The sequence below is a fragment of the Notolabrus celidotus genome, chromosome 12 (genome assembly GCF_009762535.1).
Source record: "Notolabrus celidotus isolate fNotCel1 chromosome 12, fNotCel1.pri, whole genome shotgun sequence".
In the NCBI taxonomy this organism is placed as follows: Eukaryota; Metazoa; Chordata; class Actinopteri; order Labriformes; family Labridae; genus Notolabrus; species Notolabrus celidotus.
In genome coordinates, this window is record NC_048283.1 from 30,480,250 (window position 1) to 30,499,751 (window position 19,502).

Genomic DNA, 19,502 nt, shown 5'->3' on the forward strand with positions numbered 1-19,502 from the left:
CAGATTGAGGGGAGCTTGAACCGTACTTCATTTATTATGATCTGTCTTTTTGTGACCACGGATCAGAATGTCTATCAAATGTCTCGACAGTTTCAGAATGTCTATCAAATGTCACGACAGTTTCAGAATGTTTATCAAATGTCACGACAGTTCATCATATTAACACTTATTTTCTTATCCATGGCAACTTCCCTCTGAAACACTCTCCTTCTGTTCCTCCATGCCTCTCCTCCTTGGACACTTTGTGTTTCTATTAATCAGACAACTTTAAAGACACTATTGCTCTCAGTTTGTTTGTTAAACCTCTTGAAAACAAAAGAGACAATTAAAAAAAACTAAGTGGACACGAATCCAGTCATGTGCAATGAAGGGAAGAGATATTTTCCACTGCAGCAGAGAACCTGAGCCATTCAAATGTTTTACATTCAAAACCTCTCTGTGCTTCATGGGGAAATGAGGCTACACGCAAATCACCAGATTTAATTGTTTTGGACAACAGGCTCTTCTGCCTTTGGTCCTGAAAATGTGACTTTAAACATCCTGCCTTACATTTAATGATTAATATTAGTCACCCCTCTTAATATACGGTAGGTTTTAGTTACCACATGTGCATGAAGGTGCTCTCACTGCAATTTGTTCAGTGAAAATGTCGGTAGCACTGCAGCAAAATCCCTATCCCCCTAAAAGTAAGCCTTTATTTTGTTCTCAAATTGAATATTTGTATGATTTTCTTTTTAAAATGTACACAAGAGGCTGTGAAATTCTATTGAACTTCAGTTAAACAGGTTATGATAAGAACAAATAATAACTACCTCTTCAGAAAGAATATGTTTGAATTTGCTGACAATAATTTAATGTATGGTAAATATCTTAACGCATTTTATAAGCTCCATTATTTTTATTTTTGATTACAGAGGCACCTTAGATTGTGTTTGATAGGAACAAGTTGGAATAAACTAATTATAAAATTGATGTGATTTGTTGACTAACATTTAAATATCTGCTGAGAAAGTCATGTATGTGTATACTACAGAACTAAAACTAAGGAGATTGCAGGGTCTTGGTATGTGATAGTTGATATTATTCAAGAAGCATATATGTATATGCTGCAGTAAAACAAGAGGGAGATATCCACTTGAAAATGTGTTTGATGGAAAAATAGTACAATAAGTTCATTACGATTTGATTTGATTTGATTTGATTTGGCATATCATCACTATCACCTCTCTTTCTTACTCCCCTCTATCCCTCTTTCAAGACCCAACTCAGTCGAGGCATGATGGCTGTCTAACATGAGTCTGGTCCTGCTGGAGGTTTCTGCCTGTTAAGAGGAAGTTTTTCCTCGCCACTGTAACTAGCTAAATACTGCGATGTGCAATGCTCATGATGGATTAAGGTGGGGTCAGACTGAGTCTTACCCTGTCTTGGTGTAGGTCTCTGTTCATAATTTGACATAGAGTGGTCTAGACCTGCTCTGTTTGTAAAAGCGTCTTGAGATAACGTTTGTTGTGATTTGGAGCTATAAAAAAAAAGATTGATTGATTGATTGATATCTTTTTTTTCTAAATCTGCATATACAATGTTGGACTGTAACGTTTGAAATAATTAACAGATGATTAAAAAATGCTGCAAAAAATATGTTGAAATTGTTCCCGCATCTACTTGTGGAGCTACTCAATAATAATTCGGTGAAACTAGTCGATAACACTCTGATCAAACTTTGTACTGACTTATACAAGTATGAATAATATAAATATTGATTGGGCTTTAATTAATTGTTTAAATTCAAAAATGATGCAGTAAAAGTTGAAAAACCTTCACAAAGTTACAAGGAGACCTGTTTAACTAAGATTTACTTTGATTTGTTGATTCAAAAAGAAGAAATCTCTCCTCTGGGCTGATTCAAGTTCTCTACAATCTAAATGTCTCCATGCATGAGATCAGGGGAACTCAAGCTGCAGGCAAACAACCAGATTTGAATCTCTTTAGTCAAAAGATTCAGGTCACAACATTGTTACCTCACCATCCTAACCTTAGCTACAACAAAATGTTATTCACACTAGATACGTGTTTGTCACTGTGTTTTTGTCCAAAAGCTGAGCAGCTGACTGCTGTCGGAAAGAAATATATCACTATTATCATGATACAAAATTATTGGGATTCACTTATTTACTTTTTAAATAATAATAATAATAATAATAACTATCTTAAAAATGACTAATTTGATATGCTCTTTTTTGGTAATGTTTGCACTATCCACTTTGCTGCTGTAACACTGTACATGTCCCCATTGTGGGTCGAAAAAAGGATTATCTCATCTTATCAGAAGAATGATTAAGAGAGAACATGGACAAAAATCATCCATTTCCACAACGGCAACACTTCTTCCTTTTGTTTATCATTCTAAAAGTATTCAAAATACTTAACCCTCCCGTTATCCTCAAATTGACTAACATCTTTTATCCTTGGGTCAATTTGACCCCAGCAATTTAAACCTCCAGAAACTGATTGTTACCCAGGTTTATGTGTCAGGTACATGTTTCTTTGTTGCCTACCTGAATAGCTCTTTAAATAAAATATATTTAAGCATGAACTCAATTTAAAGCATTCAGAAGAACTTTATTTGTAAAACAGAACATCAATCAGCTGAGAGTTTGTCATGCTCTCGTCGGCCCTGCCTTGTTTCTATAAACGTATGACACAGGACACATCATTGAATGTCTTTAGAGACATGGTGGCTGGAAATATTATATCTCACTCTAAAGGTTGGCGGTTTGATCCCAGCTCCTGCAGTCACATGTGGCAGTGTCCTTGGTTATAGTGTCCTCAATATCATCCAAAACAACCAAAACAAATGTCTATAAAATGTTGATATTTCTTATCTTCTATACATCTAAAACAGCCTGGGGTCAAATTGAACCTCAGGAACAGTGATGCGTAATTGGAACACATCAACATTTAAATTTTATGTTTCCCCAGTTGTCCCCATTAAATTAGGAAAATTCATGAAATATGAAGCCAAAAAAAAAGATGTTACTCATTAATATATAGACATTAAACATTGAATGGGGTCCATTGACCCCAAGGATAATAGGATGGTTAAAATACCTCACTTCCAACAAATGTATCCTTCTGTACCAAATGCTTTCTCCTCTTAAACCAGATCTGTTCCAGCATGCCCATGTTCCCATCACACTGTAGGTGTTCTGCTCATACAGTGTGTTCAGTGAAACAGCAGGAGGCGCTGCAGTAGAACCCTCACAAATATTTTCCAAAGCTTTCATGTCACTTCCTCTCTGGAGGGAGTGACTGATCACAGGATGCAGGGTGCATTTCAACTCTTGTTGCTATACCTAAGAGGAGGCAGCAGGGGGCTCTATCACTCTGACACCAATGTCTGCTAGCTAAGGATCAGGACCCGACTCTCCTTCTGAAGGGAGACCTTGCCAGAGTTTAGGTGCTGAATCATGTTAAATAAAGTGTGAAACCCATTTAGAATACTGAGGTTGTGACTTAACTGAGAGAACGTTTGAATATTTTGAGCCACGCACACTCCTGTTCTCCTTATATCTGTCTCTTCACTCATGCTTTAAAGATCTTACACCCTTTAATGTCCTCAGGACACTTTTTCTTTGTTCTAATTGTATTCCCATTTATATGATGAAGATTTATGTTAAATTACTTCATTTGGATGCATTTAGAAGGGAAAACAGGAATACTAAGACTTGAAGTAGAACTAGGTTTTTATTTTCATCAATGCATTTGGGATACATGTCTTCTTTTTTTAACCAGCTGATTAGGATTTAAAGGCATTGAGCCTTACAGTCTTCTATTTTACTTATCAAATCAGCACACATTTCCATTTCAGTGTCAGTCTTGGGGCTTCATGGGACGGAGGAAGTAAAAGGATAATGATAATAATCAAACAGGACTCCATGAGGTTTTTCAAGTTTTATTGATCTCTTTACTTTTAAGCAAAGTTACAGTAGCTCTGCCTCTCAACTGCCTCCTTCCAATGATCAAGCCTTTAAAACACACCAACAGGGAGATGGATACAGTAGTTACCTTGTAATGGATCATAACGACACATCTAAAGTGGCAGTGGGAGGTGGAGAGGGGGCACACAGACACAAATACTGTCACCGACCGATCAATCGTCTCCTCTTTAAAGGAAAAAACAGATGAACTCAGAACACTCAAACACACTGCTGCTGCCTACGTATACTGTAGTAGAGCTAGGGGCTGTGATGCTATGACTCAGCTATGGGACTGGCCTGTGTGTAAAAGAGAGAGGGGGGTGGGGTGGGGGTGGTCCCTTTCCTGACTTCCTTGTTGGAGAGGAAGTGTCTACTCCTTGGAGTGCATGTACAGCAGCAGGTCAGCGACACGGTGGCTGTAGCCAAACTCATTATCATACCTGGAGGGAGACAAAGAAGAAACAGAACATCAATTTTCATTTTCCTCTTTAGATGAATGAAACTTCCTGTTGGAGCTGATCAAGACATCGAAAACTAACCAGGAAATGAGCTTAACAAAGTTGTCATTGAGGGAGATGCCAGCACCAGCATCAAAGATGGAGGAGTGGGTGTCACCAATGAAGTCAGAAGACACCACCTGCACAAGACAAAACACATAAGTCAGTACATTCATAAGAAGTAAGTTGATTATTGTATGTTTTTATAGCTAAATCACATTCACACACACACCAGTGAGAGTTTGAAACAAACGTAACCTATATGTGAAATAAGCCTGTGTGTTACCTGGTCCTCAGTGTAGCCCAGCACTCCCTTCATGGGTCCATGTGCGGCCTTCTTGCAGGCCTCCTTGATCTCAGCATAGGATGCAGGCTTGGATAGACGGCATGTCAGGTCCACCACTGACACATCAGCGACAGGCACCCTGAACGCCATGCCGGTCAGCTTTCTACAGAGCGGGCAGAAAAAAGGACATGTTGGACTTGCGTCATGTTTTGTTTTTGCATTTTGTTAACCTCTTGGCGATGATCAGAACAGGTCTGAGTGATAATCAGGTGGATAACTAAGGGGTTTGTTCTCACCCATTGAGCTCTGGGATGACTTTTCCCACAGCCTTGGCAGCACCAGTGGAGGCTGGGATGATGTTCTGGTGGGCACCGCGGCCATCACGCCAGGCCTTGGCGCTGGGACCATCCACTGTCTTCTGGGTGGCTGTGTAGGCATGGACTGTGGTCTACAGGGAGGAGGATGGTGATTAAAATCAGTAACTACTTTTTTTTGATCATCTTTAAAGTTTATATCTACACCAAAGAGGCACATTTTCAAAATATGAGCACAGATTACTGAGACTTACCATGAGAGCCTCCTCAATGCCAAAGTTATCATGAATGACTTTGGCCAAGGGGGCCAGGCAGTTGGTGGTGCAGGAGGCATTGCTATCAACAGAAATGCATAAACCACAATTACCTTCAGACTCAACACGAATGAATTATACACATACTGTTACATTTAAATCTAGCGACATGATCATGAAAACAAAGTGTGACAGCATGCCAAAGACTCAAACTTTGTTACCTGACAATGGTCATGGAGGAGGGGTCGTATTTGTCCTCGTTGACTCCCATGACAAACATGGGGGCATCAGGTGAGGGGGCGGACACAACCACACGCTGAGCTCCGCCCTGTATGTGAGACTGTAAAAGAAATGAAGCCGTTGGATGAACTGATTAGAAACTGAACCGTCTTGTAGTTTGTTTGTTTTGTTCTGCATATGTTTGTGTGTTTGTGTTTGTGTTTACATACAGAGGCCTTTTCCACACTGAGGAAGACTCCGGTGGACTCAACAACGTATTTGGCTCCAGCACTGCCCCAGGGGATCTCTGCTGGCTTCATACTAGAGACAGAGAAAGAGCATTGTCAGTCTGAGAGACCAAACATGTTGGTTAAATACAAGTAAGACCAGAGTATGACAAAAGAAACAGAGACAGTGGGCAGCTAACAGGTCATCTTTATAAGGACGTGTGCAGAGCCTCTTTGGATCATAACATGCTAGTGATGGACAAAGGTCGATTTTCAGTTATGCCAAAAACAGGTAAAAAAAAGAGGCGAACCACACACTCAAATTCCTGCTCAGAAACAGGAATGTCTCTTCTGTAACCCTCCCTCTTGTTGGTGTTGCCTTTTGAACAGAAGAGACTCAGTGGACTAAAACAACAGTGTGTAAAGCGGGTGGAGGGGCAGCTGAATGAGTGAGGCCCAACTCAACAGAGAGCTCCATTTCATCCATTGGATTTCACATCAGATATTAAAGACCAGGAGGTCAAAATAAGCACTTTACACTTAGAAACTTCAATTTAGTGTCAACTTTGACGGTCCTCTGCCATGACAACACTGATTTAAACAAGCCTGACATTTCCGTTGATTTCATTCTTTAATGTGCAATCATTAAAATCTTGCCAAATCTCATCCCATTTATTTGTCAGTCAAAGTCATTATTTTGTTCCATTGTTTATGTCTCCACTTTTTAAAAGTTGACCAGCATAAATGTGTGTTCATCGTGTGACCATGTAGTACAGGCAGGTCATTTTTCTGCTGGTAAATGATTTGGCTACCTGCTCTGTTTAATTTTATTTTATAAAGAAATGAGACACAGAGAGTATTTGTTTTAGTTTAAGTTTTTAACTTTAGAGTGTCTGGTTGTTTTTCTAGCTTTCACAATGTTGCATTCAACTTCTAGGGAGAATAAATGTGATTGTGGACCACAGTACAGTGAGACGGCGTGAGTGTGGACCCTGTGGACTGAGCAATGCTTTGTTTCTTTGCTTCAAAATGTAGAACCCAAAAAACAGAAACCCTCTGCTGTTGTGCCACTGTTAAATATCATTCACTAATGTATAGAGCAAGCGGCAACCTCCAGTCTAAAATATGAGGCCAATGCGGAAGTGTTAAAAGCTGCAGTTCATTGAGGATCATCTTACAGCAGAAATAAACATGTTTACAGCCTGGTACAAAAAATCCTTTCTTGATCAGCACTCACTGTACGGGGTGAATTTTTTCATACGCAGCATTTTCGAAGATATTAAGATTACGAGTCTTCTAAGAAGAGGCAAAGCTGACTTGACTGACAGGCGGGAACACTGTAACTGTTGGCGAGGCGGCTCAAAGTCCGCCTCTTTATGTAACAATCGCTCGACAGAAGTTAAGTTGAGTTCAACATTTCCAATATGGCTGCTGCCGACGATTGGCTTCAAAACAGATGGGTGACGTCCCGGATACTACGTCCATTATTTATACAGTCTATGGTACAGAGCCATTAGTATGAACTTCAGTTTATTTTACAACCAGTGAAAAAAACACAGAGTACATTTAAATACATCCATTTCAAAGTGGAAAATCAGGTCTGTAAATGTTAAACCTTCTTTACATAACACTCTATTCTTCCTGATACTGATTTAGATACCCAGGCATGTCTATTGGCTAATTCATACAACCTTCTTACACCATTATTAATATATATAGAGTATATATAATAAGGTATATTTGCAGTGTAGGATACTGTTCTGGATTAACAGAAATGTTCAATGATTATGGGGATCTTATAGATTCTTTTGCCTCCAGCAAAAACCCCGCCCATCAAGAACTGTCATACTGTTTACTAACACTAAAAGGATCTATAACTTATGGCTTAAGATCTTTGCATTGAACGAGGCCCTTGCTGATACCCTTGATGGAAGATGTATGGCTGTTTTTGAACCACTTTTAACATCTGAACAACTCTAAACCAAACAGAGACCTTAGCTGCTGCTAAAACAGAATCTTGTGATAAAATTTGAAATGATGACATTTCAGTAATCAGCCAATCAGTTCTTTAACTCACTCAAAAACAAACCAACACTATCGATCTGTCACGTCTTTGCAGCTTGTAACGTCTAACCGCCATCATCATTGTCACTTACTACTGGAAGACAGAGATGGCTTGTTCGTCAACCATGAGCTTGCCCCCTTCCACGCTGACCTCTCCATTGTAACGGCCATGGGTGGAGTCATACTTGAACATGTAGACCTAGGATATGAAGGTAGAGTTTTAGGAGACATGAAGCTTCATTGGAACACGTCATTTTCTTATTTCACTTTCCAAACACAAATGCATCCAGAACGTTCTGATATCCATATAGATCTATGGAGACAATGATGGTCTTTGATCCTTATCCTTTCTTCAGGCCAAAGACTTACGACTGAATGTTAAATAAATTGAGTACAACTAAAGAGAAAAGTAAAATTCATTATTTATTAACTCCTGTTTTAACTGCAAGTATTTGAGGTGGCTCATTTTGGTATTTTCATACTATCACAACAAAAGGTGTGTCCGGAGAGGTGGCACAGGCCCTCCATGAAATCTGATTGGCCACCCCTAAATCCACTGCAAAACCCTGAATCATGTTTGGCTATTATCATGTTTAGAGGTGGGACTTATGAGCAAAAAAAAATAGTTGGGCTTTGATCCAACACGCTGCTAATAGCTTTAGCGGCATTTAAGTGTGGCTCATTTTCTTTTATTTGTGCTGCAAATTGTTTATAGGAGATATATACACTACCAGTCAAAAGTTTGGACACACCTTCTCATTCAATGGTTTTTATTCATTTTAATTATTTTTAACATTGTAGATTAATACTGAAGACATCAAAACTATGAAATAATCTGGTGTTGCCATAATCTGGATTACTACAGTAGTCAAATAGAGTTATCCATTGTGTACTAACCCTACCTCTGAACAACACAACTGATGGTCTCAGACACATTAAGAAGGCAAGTCATTCTACAAATGAACTCTAGACAAGGCTCATGTTCATTAGAAACCATTCCAGGAGACCACTTCATGAAGCAGACTGAGAGAATACCAAGAGTGTGCAAAGCTGTCATGAAGGAAAAAGGGGGCTACTTTACAGAATCTAAAATATAAAACATATTCTGCTTTGTTTGTTAATAATATAATTCCATATATGTTCTTTCATATTTGTGATGTCTTTGGTATTTATCTACAGTGTTAAAAATAATTAAAATAAATACTAACCCTTGAATGAGAAGGTGTTTCCAAACTTTTGACTGGTAGTGTATTTTTTGAGTCTTAAAGAATGAAGCTTGGAAGATACATACAGTCTGTTGTGTTATTTTTGAGATAGAATAAAAACAGACACAGGAATATAAAATCTTTGTTATAAAGCTGTTTAAGTTTTCTCACCATGTAGCTCAAGTCAATGAAGGGGTCGTTGATGGCCACAACCTTGATGCCTTTCTGGAGGCAAGCCCTCAACACGAGGCGGCCAATACGACCGAAGCTGTAGAGTTAAAGACAGAGAGGAGAGAGAGAGAGAGAGAGAGAGAGAGAGAGAGAGAGAGAGAGAGAGAGAGAGAGAGAGAGAGTTAATAGTTGTTTTGGGAAAATGGTGGGAAACTTCCTGAGGATGTGACACCCTCTCAAGGGACCTCACATTAATCCCGTGACAAGGCAAAAGGCTTCAAACCTTCCCATCATGTGATAAGACATAATGGCATCAGAAATCCATCTGTTCTGTCTGAATCACTGTGTCACACACTGCATGGATACACTCTCTCATAGCTGCTTTCAAAATATGGTCTTTGGGTGGGTTTTATGAAAGAGAATATTATAAATGTGAAAAATTCTCCTTCATCCTCTTCCCCAAAACATTGCCCTTCAATCAGGTCCATTATGGCTTGTTTTAAAATCTGCATAATTGAGAAAATATCCAAATCATTGGTAAAACCATACTTTTGTTATGCAGGTGTGTATTTTAAACTCACCCATTGATTCCAACACAAAGGTCTGACATGTTTGCTGCTGCTTGAAGGGGCTGAGTTACCTGCAAGACACAAATACAGAAAGACATTTAAAAAACAGAGAAAACAGAGACTTTAGAAACACTACAGATACGGTCATTGCTTCTGTTCTTAAAGCTGGGGTTGGTAGTCAGATTTAGATACACTTTTTGTTATACTGGTTAAATTATCTTTATGTCCCGATGGTAATCAATATGTAATGTGTTCTTAAAAAAGAGTGAAAGACTGCTGCTATCTACAGCCAGAGTAAACCTGGGAAAACTCCAACCAATCCCTGCCATCAGGAGCCAAATGATGAAACCAATCAAATCCCATGCTGCCATTCTGCCCACCTCCTGCGCGTACATTTCATGTTTGTTTGAAACTGAATCTGCTTCATGCATCACATGGAACACTAAACACAGAGAAAGTTGTTGATTAACTCTTGATCAATGTGTGATAGTAAAACTGAAATCAAGACACACCTAGCTTCTAATGTACAAGTATGTATTTGAAAAATCTCTGAGGAACAAGTTTGAACATTTACTTCTATTCATGTAATTTTCTTTTGCAGGGTAAGCTGAATGGACTGCAGGTAGCACATCAGGTTGAAATAAAACACCAAAGTGGTACGCCCATATTCCTCAGGTTAGTTAGTTGCTGAGTGTGATATTGTTTGTGCAGCTCACAGGAAAATACAGGCTGTGAAAAGTGTGTTTGGTGTATATCTGCTGCAGGAGCAGGGAGGTGTTACATCATGCAGGGACATGTTTAGAAAACAATAGCTGAGAAGGGAGGGAGAGAGAGAGGGGTAGGTATGAATACAGACAAACAGAGACTTGTCTGCATGAACTGAGAGGAAGCCTGGCTCTGACTCAACTATGTGGCCTCCTTTTGCCTCTCTCCCCTCTCCTTTTCACACTGAACACACATCATTCTGCTCTCCACGCCTCCTCTGTCCTCTCCTCCTACACTGCATATCAGGCCTAAATCTTTTCTACCATTTCAATCATCTCTCGTTTCCTTGACTTGTTCCCTTCATCGTCTGACTCCACCTCCTCCTACCTTTGCTGTCTTCAGTCTGTCTGTTAGAATGAAGAGTAAGAGAGCTTTCAGCATCAGAGATTCTCTGTGTGGATTAGGTAATGGAGAGCCAGCCGGACCAATAGCCTCTGTGCGTGTGAGTGTGTGTGTGTAAGACAGGTGCAGGTAGAGTAAGTAAGGGCAGTGTTGACTGTCCTTGAGACTGGTTGGTTGTCATATTGGACTACTGTAATCTCCTTATCTGTTTTGTGTGTATGTGTGTGTGTGTATATGTGTGTGTGCGTCTTATGGGGAGAGTGTAAATGGATGGGTGTGTCTCAGCAGGGGGCATATAGAGCAGGCTGCTCATCTGTCGAAATGCATTGTGGGAGAACTGAAAATAGACTAAAAGGGTTAGAAGACTAGGACAAATCATCTCTGTCATTCTCTCTCTCTCTCTCTCTCTCACACACACACACACACACACACACACAGTTTGAATATTTTAACCTGAAGTTAATCCTGTGTTATGAAGCACAAATAGACGCCCACTCTTGCTTGAACTGGGTTTAATGTCAGTCAGAATCAATTAACCAAACAGTCTGCTGCAGTTTTAAACCACAGCTTTCTAATATTTCTATTTGAAGTGTTTTATTGTTTGGAGTATTTTTGTCTGTGTTCCCATTTCTAGCTTCTTTCAGGATAAGGCGGCCATTTTGTGTCCTCCTGCAGTAATCTATAATACAAGGTCACCAAAGAAGAGAGAGAGAGAGGTAGAGAGTAAGGGGAGAGAGATAGGGTGAACATAGTGTGACTATGCACTTCTCATATTACCTATCCTCTCTCTCATACTCTGTTCCCATCATTACCTATTGTGCATTCATGAAACTCTGCGGTCACCTTCACTTTCCTCTCTTTTGAAATCCACTTCCCGCTTCTCTTTGTTTCACAGTCAGTCTCACTCACTGGCTTTTGCTCTCCACACTCAGAGCAGTTGCCCTGGGTTTTCTAACATAAAATGGCTGCCCTGCTGACAAATGACACTACTTGGTAAACAGAGTGGGCTAGCTGCTTCTCTAAAGCAGATTGAGAAAGGCCCGGACCATGACATTGGAAAGAAGAGGACCAAGTCCGACCCATGAGGCCCTGAACCTTGAGAATTGAACTGAGTTTGTTAAATTGAGAAAGTTCTGGTTGGCGAAAAAAAAAACAAAGGTACAGGACTGAACTGTTGTTGATCTGTGTTACTCATGCTGCTTATATTGGCGACTTTGTACAGCAAACATTTTATAATATTAACTTTCGTGTGCTAAAGCATGACTTCTTTGCTTCCAAATGCAGAAAAATATTCTCATGAAGGTTTGGCATAAATTGTGGAAGTATTGAATTATTAGTTACCAAGCGGCAACCTCCAGTCTAAAATATGAATCAATGCGGAAGTGCTAAAAACTGCAGTTCATTGAGGATCCGCTTGAGGCTGGCTCCGGAAGAACCGGAAACCACATACACACCAATTCAAAGAAGCCGATCTTTACAGCAGAAATAAACATGTTTACAGCCTGGTACAAAAGACAAGTGTCGTCTTCTCTTTCTGCACACACTGTACGGGGGTGAATTTTTTTCTGACGTAGTAATTGAGATTATGAGTCTTCCAATGAGAGGCACAGCTGACTTGATTGACAGGCGGGAACACTGTAGCTGTTGGCTAGGAAGCTCAAAGCCCGCCTCTTTACGTCACAATCGCTCCACAGCAGCAATATGGCTCCCGTCGACAATTGGCCTCAAAACAGCGCTTCAGAAACAGATGGTGATGTCACGAATACTACGTCAATATTTTACACAGTCTATGGTTATTACCCTTTTATATCATCGATAGCTGCATTTATAACCAGGCATTTTTGTTCCATCCTAGCAACAGTACAGTTCAAGAATTCTGCTATTCAGTAACTTATACATTCAAATGAAAGTTCACTGATGCAATTTGATAATACAGGGTCAAAAATACTTGAAGGCCTAAAGCTCCTACTCCCTATACTAACACAGCCCCGCCTCTGTTTAGGGTAAACCAATCAGCCCGGAGCTGCTGCTCAACACACACTCAGTGACATTTACTACCTGCTGCAGTTTAAAGAGTTTCTCTGTAATGTTTGCAGGGTATATGATTTACCATCTCCTACTCCGATTGGTTAGACAAAGGGAATGACCAGCCAATCAGCGAGGCTTTGTTCAATCCAAACTAATGAGAATATTATCTACTTACTAGTCTGCTCTTCCAACTTTTCTTTCTGTCTCTTCATCCATTAGTCCATCCATCCTCAAACTTCTCTTCCACAGCTCCCTCACTTTTTTTTTTCTATGTCTGTGAGCCTAACACGCCCCTCTCCTTTTACCCAGTACACTTAAAATCATTAAAATTCAACACCCCCCTCCAGCTCCCTGTTTGTCCGTCCGTCCTTGCCACTCTTTGTCTGATCAGTCCCCTTCATCGAGCACAAATCCGACCCTCCCTCTGAGCTGCGACCCATTTCCATCACACAAATCCAGACATTGGGCGAGGGGGGGCGGGTGGTACAGGCTGGGCTGTGTGTGCCCTGGAGGGACCACTCAGGGAGAGATGAGATAAAACCAGACAACCAGAAGAGGACAAAGACAACAGGCTGCATCAGGTGGTCAAATCTCAATGCTGAGACTGAATCTGTCTGATCATCAGAATAGAAAGGCCGGAGGAGAGAGCATGACAAAGCATGTCACTGCTGCCAACACCTCCTCAAATGTCAAGCACCAACACTTCTTCACAACAACAGTGCTTCATCTCCTCCATGTAACATGTCAGCAGACTCTTAGGAGAGCTTTTGGACCGTGTAGGGATTCCAGTCACCCTCAGCCAATCCTTATAAGGACCTGAGTTTTGAGGACATTAATCCTGGGAGACGAGTGTGCATCTGTCCAAAATCCTTATGATTCACATGAGACAGGACACAGACTGAATATTAGGCTTATTTGGTTACCAGTCCTCAAAGTGCTAATGATCTAGCCTGGAGGGGCGGTTTTTAAGATTAGGAGTAAAACTAGAAAACTGATAACAACTGTTACCAAACCACAAGGTGATATATTTGGACTTAAGCTAGTACTCCTAGTCGTTAAGGTTTCCCCGGTTCGTGTAGTCATTACAAATGCATTAGTGAGTGCATGAACTCACTGACTCTGTCTTTACTTTTCCCTGCACACTCTGCCACTCCCCCCCCCCTCCCTCCTTCATCCACTTCTCTTTCAGTGCCAAGCCTCTAGTTTTTTGTCACACCCTCCTGCTCCCCAGTGTTTTTCCACTGCAGTGCGTTGATTGGCTACAAGCCAGACAGGCCATCCAATCAGGTAATGCTTTCTCGTCTTGTCTGCCTCTCGGGAATCAAATCAATCAAATTTTCAGAGGACTGAACAAAATGTCAGCCGTGCACTGGAACATGCTCACACTAATGAACTTCCTGTGTTGTAAGCAACTTCAGGAACTTTTCTTCAGCTCATCGTTATTTCAACACCACACTTGCTTCCTCCCTCCTCTTCCCACACTCTCATCATGAAGACGACCTCGCTTTGCTGCCCTGAACCAGTCAGTAGGATGTCGAACGACATCACATCACTTGTCAGACACATGCACACTCGACACCACGGAGCGTGTGCCCAGCTCAGCAGGCATGGTCTCCTGCTGACCAGGACAGACTGTTCTGAAGTCCACTGTGTCTATGAAACACTTCTTAGGTGGAAAATTAACATGATATCACAGGTGATGAATTTAAAGTGGTAAAAGCTTCATTTCTTCTTACAGTGATGAATTAATGTAAGGAAGGAAGGTTTTATAAATGCTGTAACTCGTCACAAAGACTTGTCCACGCACACAATCAAACAGGGACACACAAACACACAGCAACCCCATGAATTAATAAAAGGGTTGCTGTATCAACCTGCAGAGGACTCAATAGTGGAGGGAGGCATGTGACTACTCTGCAGAGGTAATGCTGGACCCCACACATGCTTACACACAGCCTATAGCACTGCTGTTTGAGCTTGTGTCAGCAATCAGATGACAGATCTCCTTCCTGAGGCTAAGCCTGTCATTCACCTCCTCTCTTCTTTCAAGCTACACTTACAGTAGATTAACTTCAAACTTTGTTTGCTTACAGAATCATAAAACGTTTGCTTTACAAACACATGTACCTTTAAATAACTGCTCCACTGTACAGCCAGTGGTGTTTTATGTCATAACTGTGTGTATCCTCTCCGGCTGTAGGGCCTGTTTCCTCAAACTGGTGACCGTTTCATGCAGCGTGCTGAGTCACTCCTGCATGCGTTACTTCTCTCTGGCACACATCTTGGAGAAGATGGCTGCTTGAGGAGTCATTCACTGTGACACACATCAACCAACCTCAGCCTAGAAACAACCACACTGCCTTCAAGTGGAAAACATAACAAACTCAAGAGGAATGAATGGCTCAAGGCTGTATGTAACTTTGTCTCATGTCAGAAATCCCTTTTAGTATGACTGATTGTTCATGAACATTAGGAGGTGTTAAACTCGTCTGTGTGTGAATGTGGACAATATCCTGGAGAAGACATGACCTACTAGTTTTGGTTGTCCATGTCTCTTTAGACCTTAAACTCATCTGGCTGTAGTTTGTTAAGCTGGAATCACATGCCCTGTGTATTGCTAATGTGCTTTAGCTAATCTCATTGACTATTATCTTGCTCCTTAAACAGCAAAGGTGAGTGTGTTGCTTAAACAGGCAATGACATTTACATTTCAGACATCTGGCTGACACTAATCCGTCTATCTGTCTACTTATCTTTAATCCAAAGAAAAATAAATGTCAGAGTAATCAAGAGTGACATGTCAACTTCTGTCTCTGTTATGCAAGGATTGTAACAGTATCTATATTTTAAATAAATGACATATATCCTATCCGTAAATCTCTGACATATACAGGCTGGTGCAAATGCATTGATAAAAATACTTAAAGCAGAAGCATTATTGTGTATGGTCCTGTTGAACTCGTTGTCAATATTTGCTTCAAACATATGTGGGGGTAATTGCAGTTGAGTAATGAAGGAATGTTATTTTGGATACACAGAAATTTGGTGCTTATTGTCCCCTGAACGTATGATCATGGGACTTGTTTGGCAACAAATACAGCTTTGTCTACAGCATTTAGCATCCTCCTAGCAGCCCCGGGCCTTTCATTAGTGACCTTCAGTCATAAATACTCTCAGAAAAAAAGGTGCAACTACACATCCATGAGTACAGAGTGAAAACAAAACACTTTATATAGTGATGGTTTGTATGAGAATAAAGATCAACAGCTGATCAGCATCACTACAGAAGCTCTAGGCCTGCAGTCACCTTCCTCAGCTGTAAGGATGACCTTCAACGGTGAGACAAGGTCAGACATGGATGAACCTGAATAGCCACACCTACATGAAATGAACATCACAGCAAGACCGGAGCAACTGCTATAATGTGCATATATCAGAGAGTTGGGATGGAATACTGATATCATTATCATCCTAAATGATGCAATACAATTATTATGTAATGTTGATTTCATTTTAAAACAACACAGCGCTCTGATTTACACTTCCCCTTTGACTCACTGTGCCACTACTTCATGACTCATCTATGATATTAATTCTATTCTATTCTATTCCATATTAATGTTGGGGATGTATCAAGAATCGTGAGTGACCCTGCTATTCACAGCTCTTATATATAATACAGGTATATGTACTGTGCTACGACTAGGGTTGCAAAATTCCGGGAATTTTCAAAGTTGTAAACTTTCCATGAGAATTAATGGGAATCTATGGGAATTAATGGGAATAAACCAGGAATTTACTAAATTGAAGGTTGCCTCTTAATAGGGAACTTAAATATAGTTGGGTAAAATATATTTGAGCATAATCCTGACTAAAACAACCAGATTTCATGCAAGTACAGTTGAATATATATTCTATTCCTCAATCACATGCACATAGCACACTGCTTACTGCAGGGCTATTGAGACCACGCCCCCTACATGCACTGTGCATTCCTACATCACATGTACAGATGACTTCTAGAATCCTGCAGAGCCTAGGCTTGAGAAGCTTGAGGGAAGATACTTTTTTATTTGCATGGGACTTTGTTGGGATTGCATTTTTGTTCATTTTTGAATGGGTTGGGTCGGAGGGATGAGTAATATTTAACTCAACATTCATGTTTTTGTTCTTCAATGAAAGAATTGATTGTTCAATCAAATATTTAACACTTGATAAAGTTCTGCAAACAAATAATTCTGATTTAGTTGTATTATTTTGGATGGATGTCTGCTTATAACAAAACATATTGATGTTTGGATATGATACCTCTCCATTAAATTACCCACAATTCCCAGTTAATTCCCATAATTCCCATGGAAAGTTTCAAATTTGGAATATTCCCAAAATTCCCCATCTTAACTTCACACAGAAATTTACCGGAAACATTCCGGAAATTTACCAAAAATGTCCCACCCCTTTGCAACCCTAGTTATGACCTCTTTCACTCTCAACCTTTACAAAGACAATAAGAGATATATTAAATTTCCTATTTTTTGTTCAATTCATGGCTACATGCATAGTTGATTGACGTAGGCTACATTGATCAACTCAATTACTAATATTTTTTGTCTTTTATATCAATTAAATCTTTACACCTTATATACAGTGAATGGCTGATACATAACTGAACTGATGATTAACTTTAATTGTGTCGTGCTGTCACTTTAAGAGAGCAGGCCTGTTTGCAAACCGCATCAACAGGTCTGTCGAGGTTCAAGTCAAACTGCGGCAGAATCATGCGCCACTGCACTGTCTGTGTCCTTGAACGCAGCACAGAGACACTTCCAGCAGCTCTATTTCAAATAACGACCTTGTCTGATTCAACCCTTTCATTTCTTGCATCACCACATCCTCTGCTTCCCGTCATTAAGAGACTACGAGTCATCTGTGACATGATGGCGCACAGACCTCAGACTTCATGATGAGGAGCAGGGGCGGCACGTAGCCTCACCTCCGATGCGTTCACGTACACGCGTAATCCCTATAAAATAACGGCTTCATTACAGCTTAGTACACCATGTTCAGAAGTAATATTACAGTCAAGGTTTAATGCAAACTCTTAGTCTTTAAGAACATCATCTGTATGGACTACTACTGAATATTCTGCCCAGAAAACCCCCATAAATTATCTTTTTCTATCCGGTTACATAACATGGAGAATAATCCACTTCCGCAAAGATGCAGCAGTCGGAGCTGCCAATGTCACGTTACCCGTGCAGATGAATGAACCTTAAAGTATGAATGGGTCCTTAATTGTTTTGTGCACATTTTCTTACAGTCAGACACTTTATCCTTTTTTTGCACGCATATGTTCACAGGTTTGGTAGACTTTGCCGTCGGCTACATAATTCAGAGATGGTCTCCAGAAGAGAGATTACACAACGAGCAGCTTCCCTCTCCCCGGACTGCAAGGCCATGTCCGCATCCCCTCCCATCCTCGTCCGCCTCTTCCTGTGAAGCGTGCATGCCATGATCGAGACTGAATTACAATCTTAAAAGAGCTAAATGAGCTTTAAACCGGGGGGACTCAACCCCCGCCTTTGTCGCATTGCTCTTCCTTCCACAAACTGATTCGTGGCTGCGTAAATCCGGGTTTTTAGTGAGACAGACTGGCCTATATTTGTGCACCGTGGTTTAAACTAAACCTTGAAGCTGCTGTGAAGTCTAACCCGTGATAAATACATGTAAAGCCTTAAAAAGGATAATGTTCTAAATGTGTAACATTCAATGTGCATGTACAGCTTACTACAAACTCTACATTGAAGGGTGAGTCGGTTTGAGGCTTACCTCTCTGCTGATGCTGCGTCAGTCTGTGTGCGCAGTCTACAGAGCAGCCTTCCCTTTTTATACAGGACACGTGCCTCCGGGAGCCCGGTCGCCCTGGTGACGTGACGTCATGTCATCCTCTGCTGCTGGGATCCATTCTGCACGAGGGGCTGGTCACGGCCTCCAAACGGCTGCCATAGTAACTACTGTATAGGGATGGAAGAACACTGGTCTGGATAATGTTTGTTTCCCACATTACATCCATGCATCACACCCGAGGGCTGATGTGATGATGACAGACCATATTTATTACCGAAGAGAAACAGTGAAAACTGAAACAAATACAGACAAGAGAGACCTGGAAAGGTGCCAACGTGGAAGTGGAGGAGAATGGAGCATGTTGTTCCACGTCATGTGCAGAAATGAAATGACGGGAAAACGTCCAGTATCACGTTGCTCAAGACGTAGACATTCGTGTTATGTTATAAAAACTACAGGCTTTATTACACAGACAATAGGTGGATGTCTGCTGGCATTAAGGGGTATCATTGAACTGCATGGCGAATGTTTTTTAAGCAGGCCTTATTGTGCATTGATCTGTAAAGGGCTGCAGGCTGCAGGCCCTATGGATGCAGTGAGTTTGTGTGTGTGCGCCTGTGTGTAGGGGGGTACCTTATGGATGCTGCACAATCATGCTGCACCATTATGTAAGGCATCATGAAACTAACATTTCACGTCTCCATGCTGTTCACGTGGAGCTGATTTGATGTATTGCA

The 19,502-nt window shown here is 40.7% G+C and overlaps 1 protein-coding gene across 1 annotated transcript; it reads right to left on the reverse strand.

Annotated features, from left to right (window-relative positions):
* Positions 1-3,938: 3,938 nt before the first annotated feature.
* Positions 3,939-18,822, reverse strand: gapdhs (glyceraldehyde-3-phosphate dehydrogenase, spermatogenic). Its single transcript, XM_034697910.1, has 11 exons — positions 18,748-18,822; positions 9,796-9,854; positions 9,215-9,311; positions 7,931-8,037; positions 5,778-5,868; positions 5,550-5,668; positions 5,329-5,410; positions 5,057-5,208; positions 4,761-4,923; positions 4,517-4,614; positions 3,939-4,417 (listed from the first exon to the last, which is right to left on the reverse strand). Exons 2-11 carry the CDS (start codon positions 9,822-9,824, stop codon positions 4,348-4,350), a joined length of 1,008 nt encoding a protein of 335 aa, XP_034553801.1. The 5' UTR covers positions 9,825-9,854; positions 18,748-18,822; the 3' UTR covers positions 3,939-4,347.
* Between the last annotated feature and the right edge of the window lie 680 nt (positions 18,823-19,502).

Bases quoted from the DNA above. Each gene is read 5' to 3' on its own strand.
- gapdhs (XM_034697910.1), bottom strand. From the start codon at position 9,824: ATGTCAGACCTTTGTGTTGGAATCAATGG. The intron at 5,869-7,930 runs GTAAGTGACAAT...CTCTGTCTCTAG, and splicing joins GCCATCTCTGTCTTCCAGTA to TATGAAGCCAGCAGAGATCC. The intron at 5,669-5,777 runs GTATGTAAACAC...TTTCTTTTACAG, and splicing joins TCAGTGTGGAAAAGGCCTCT to TCTCACATACAGGGCGGAGC.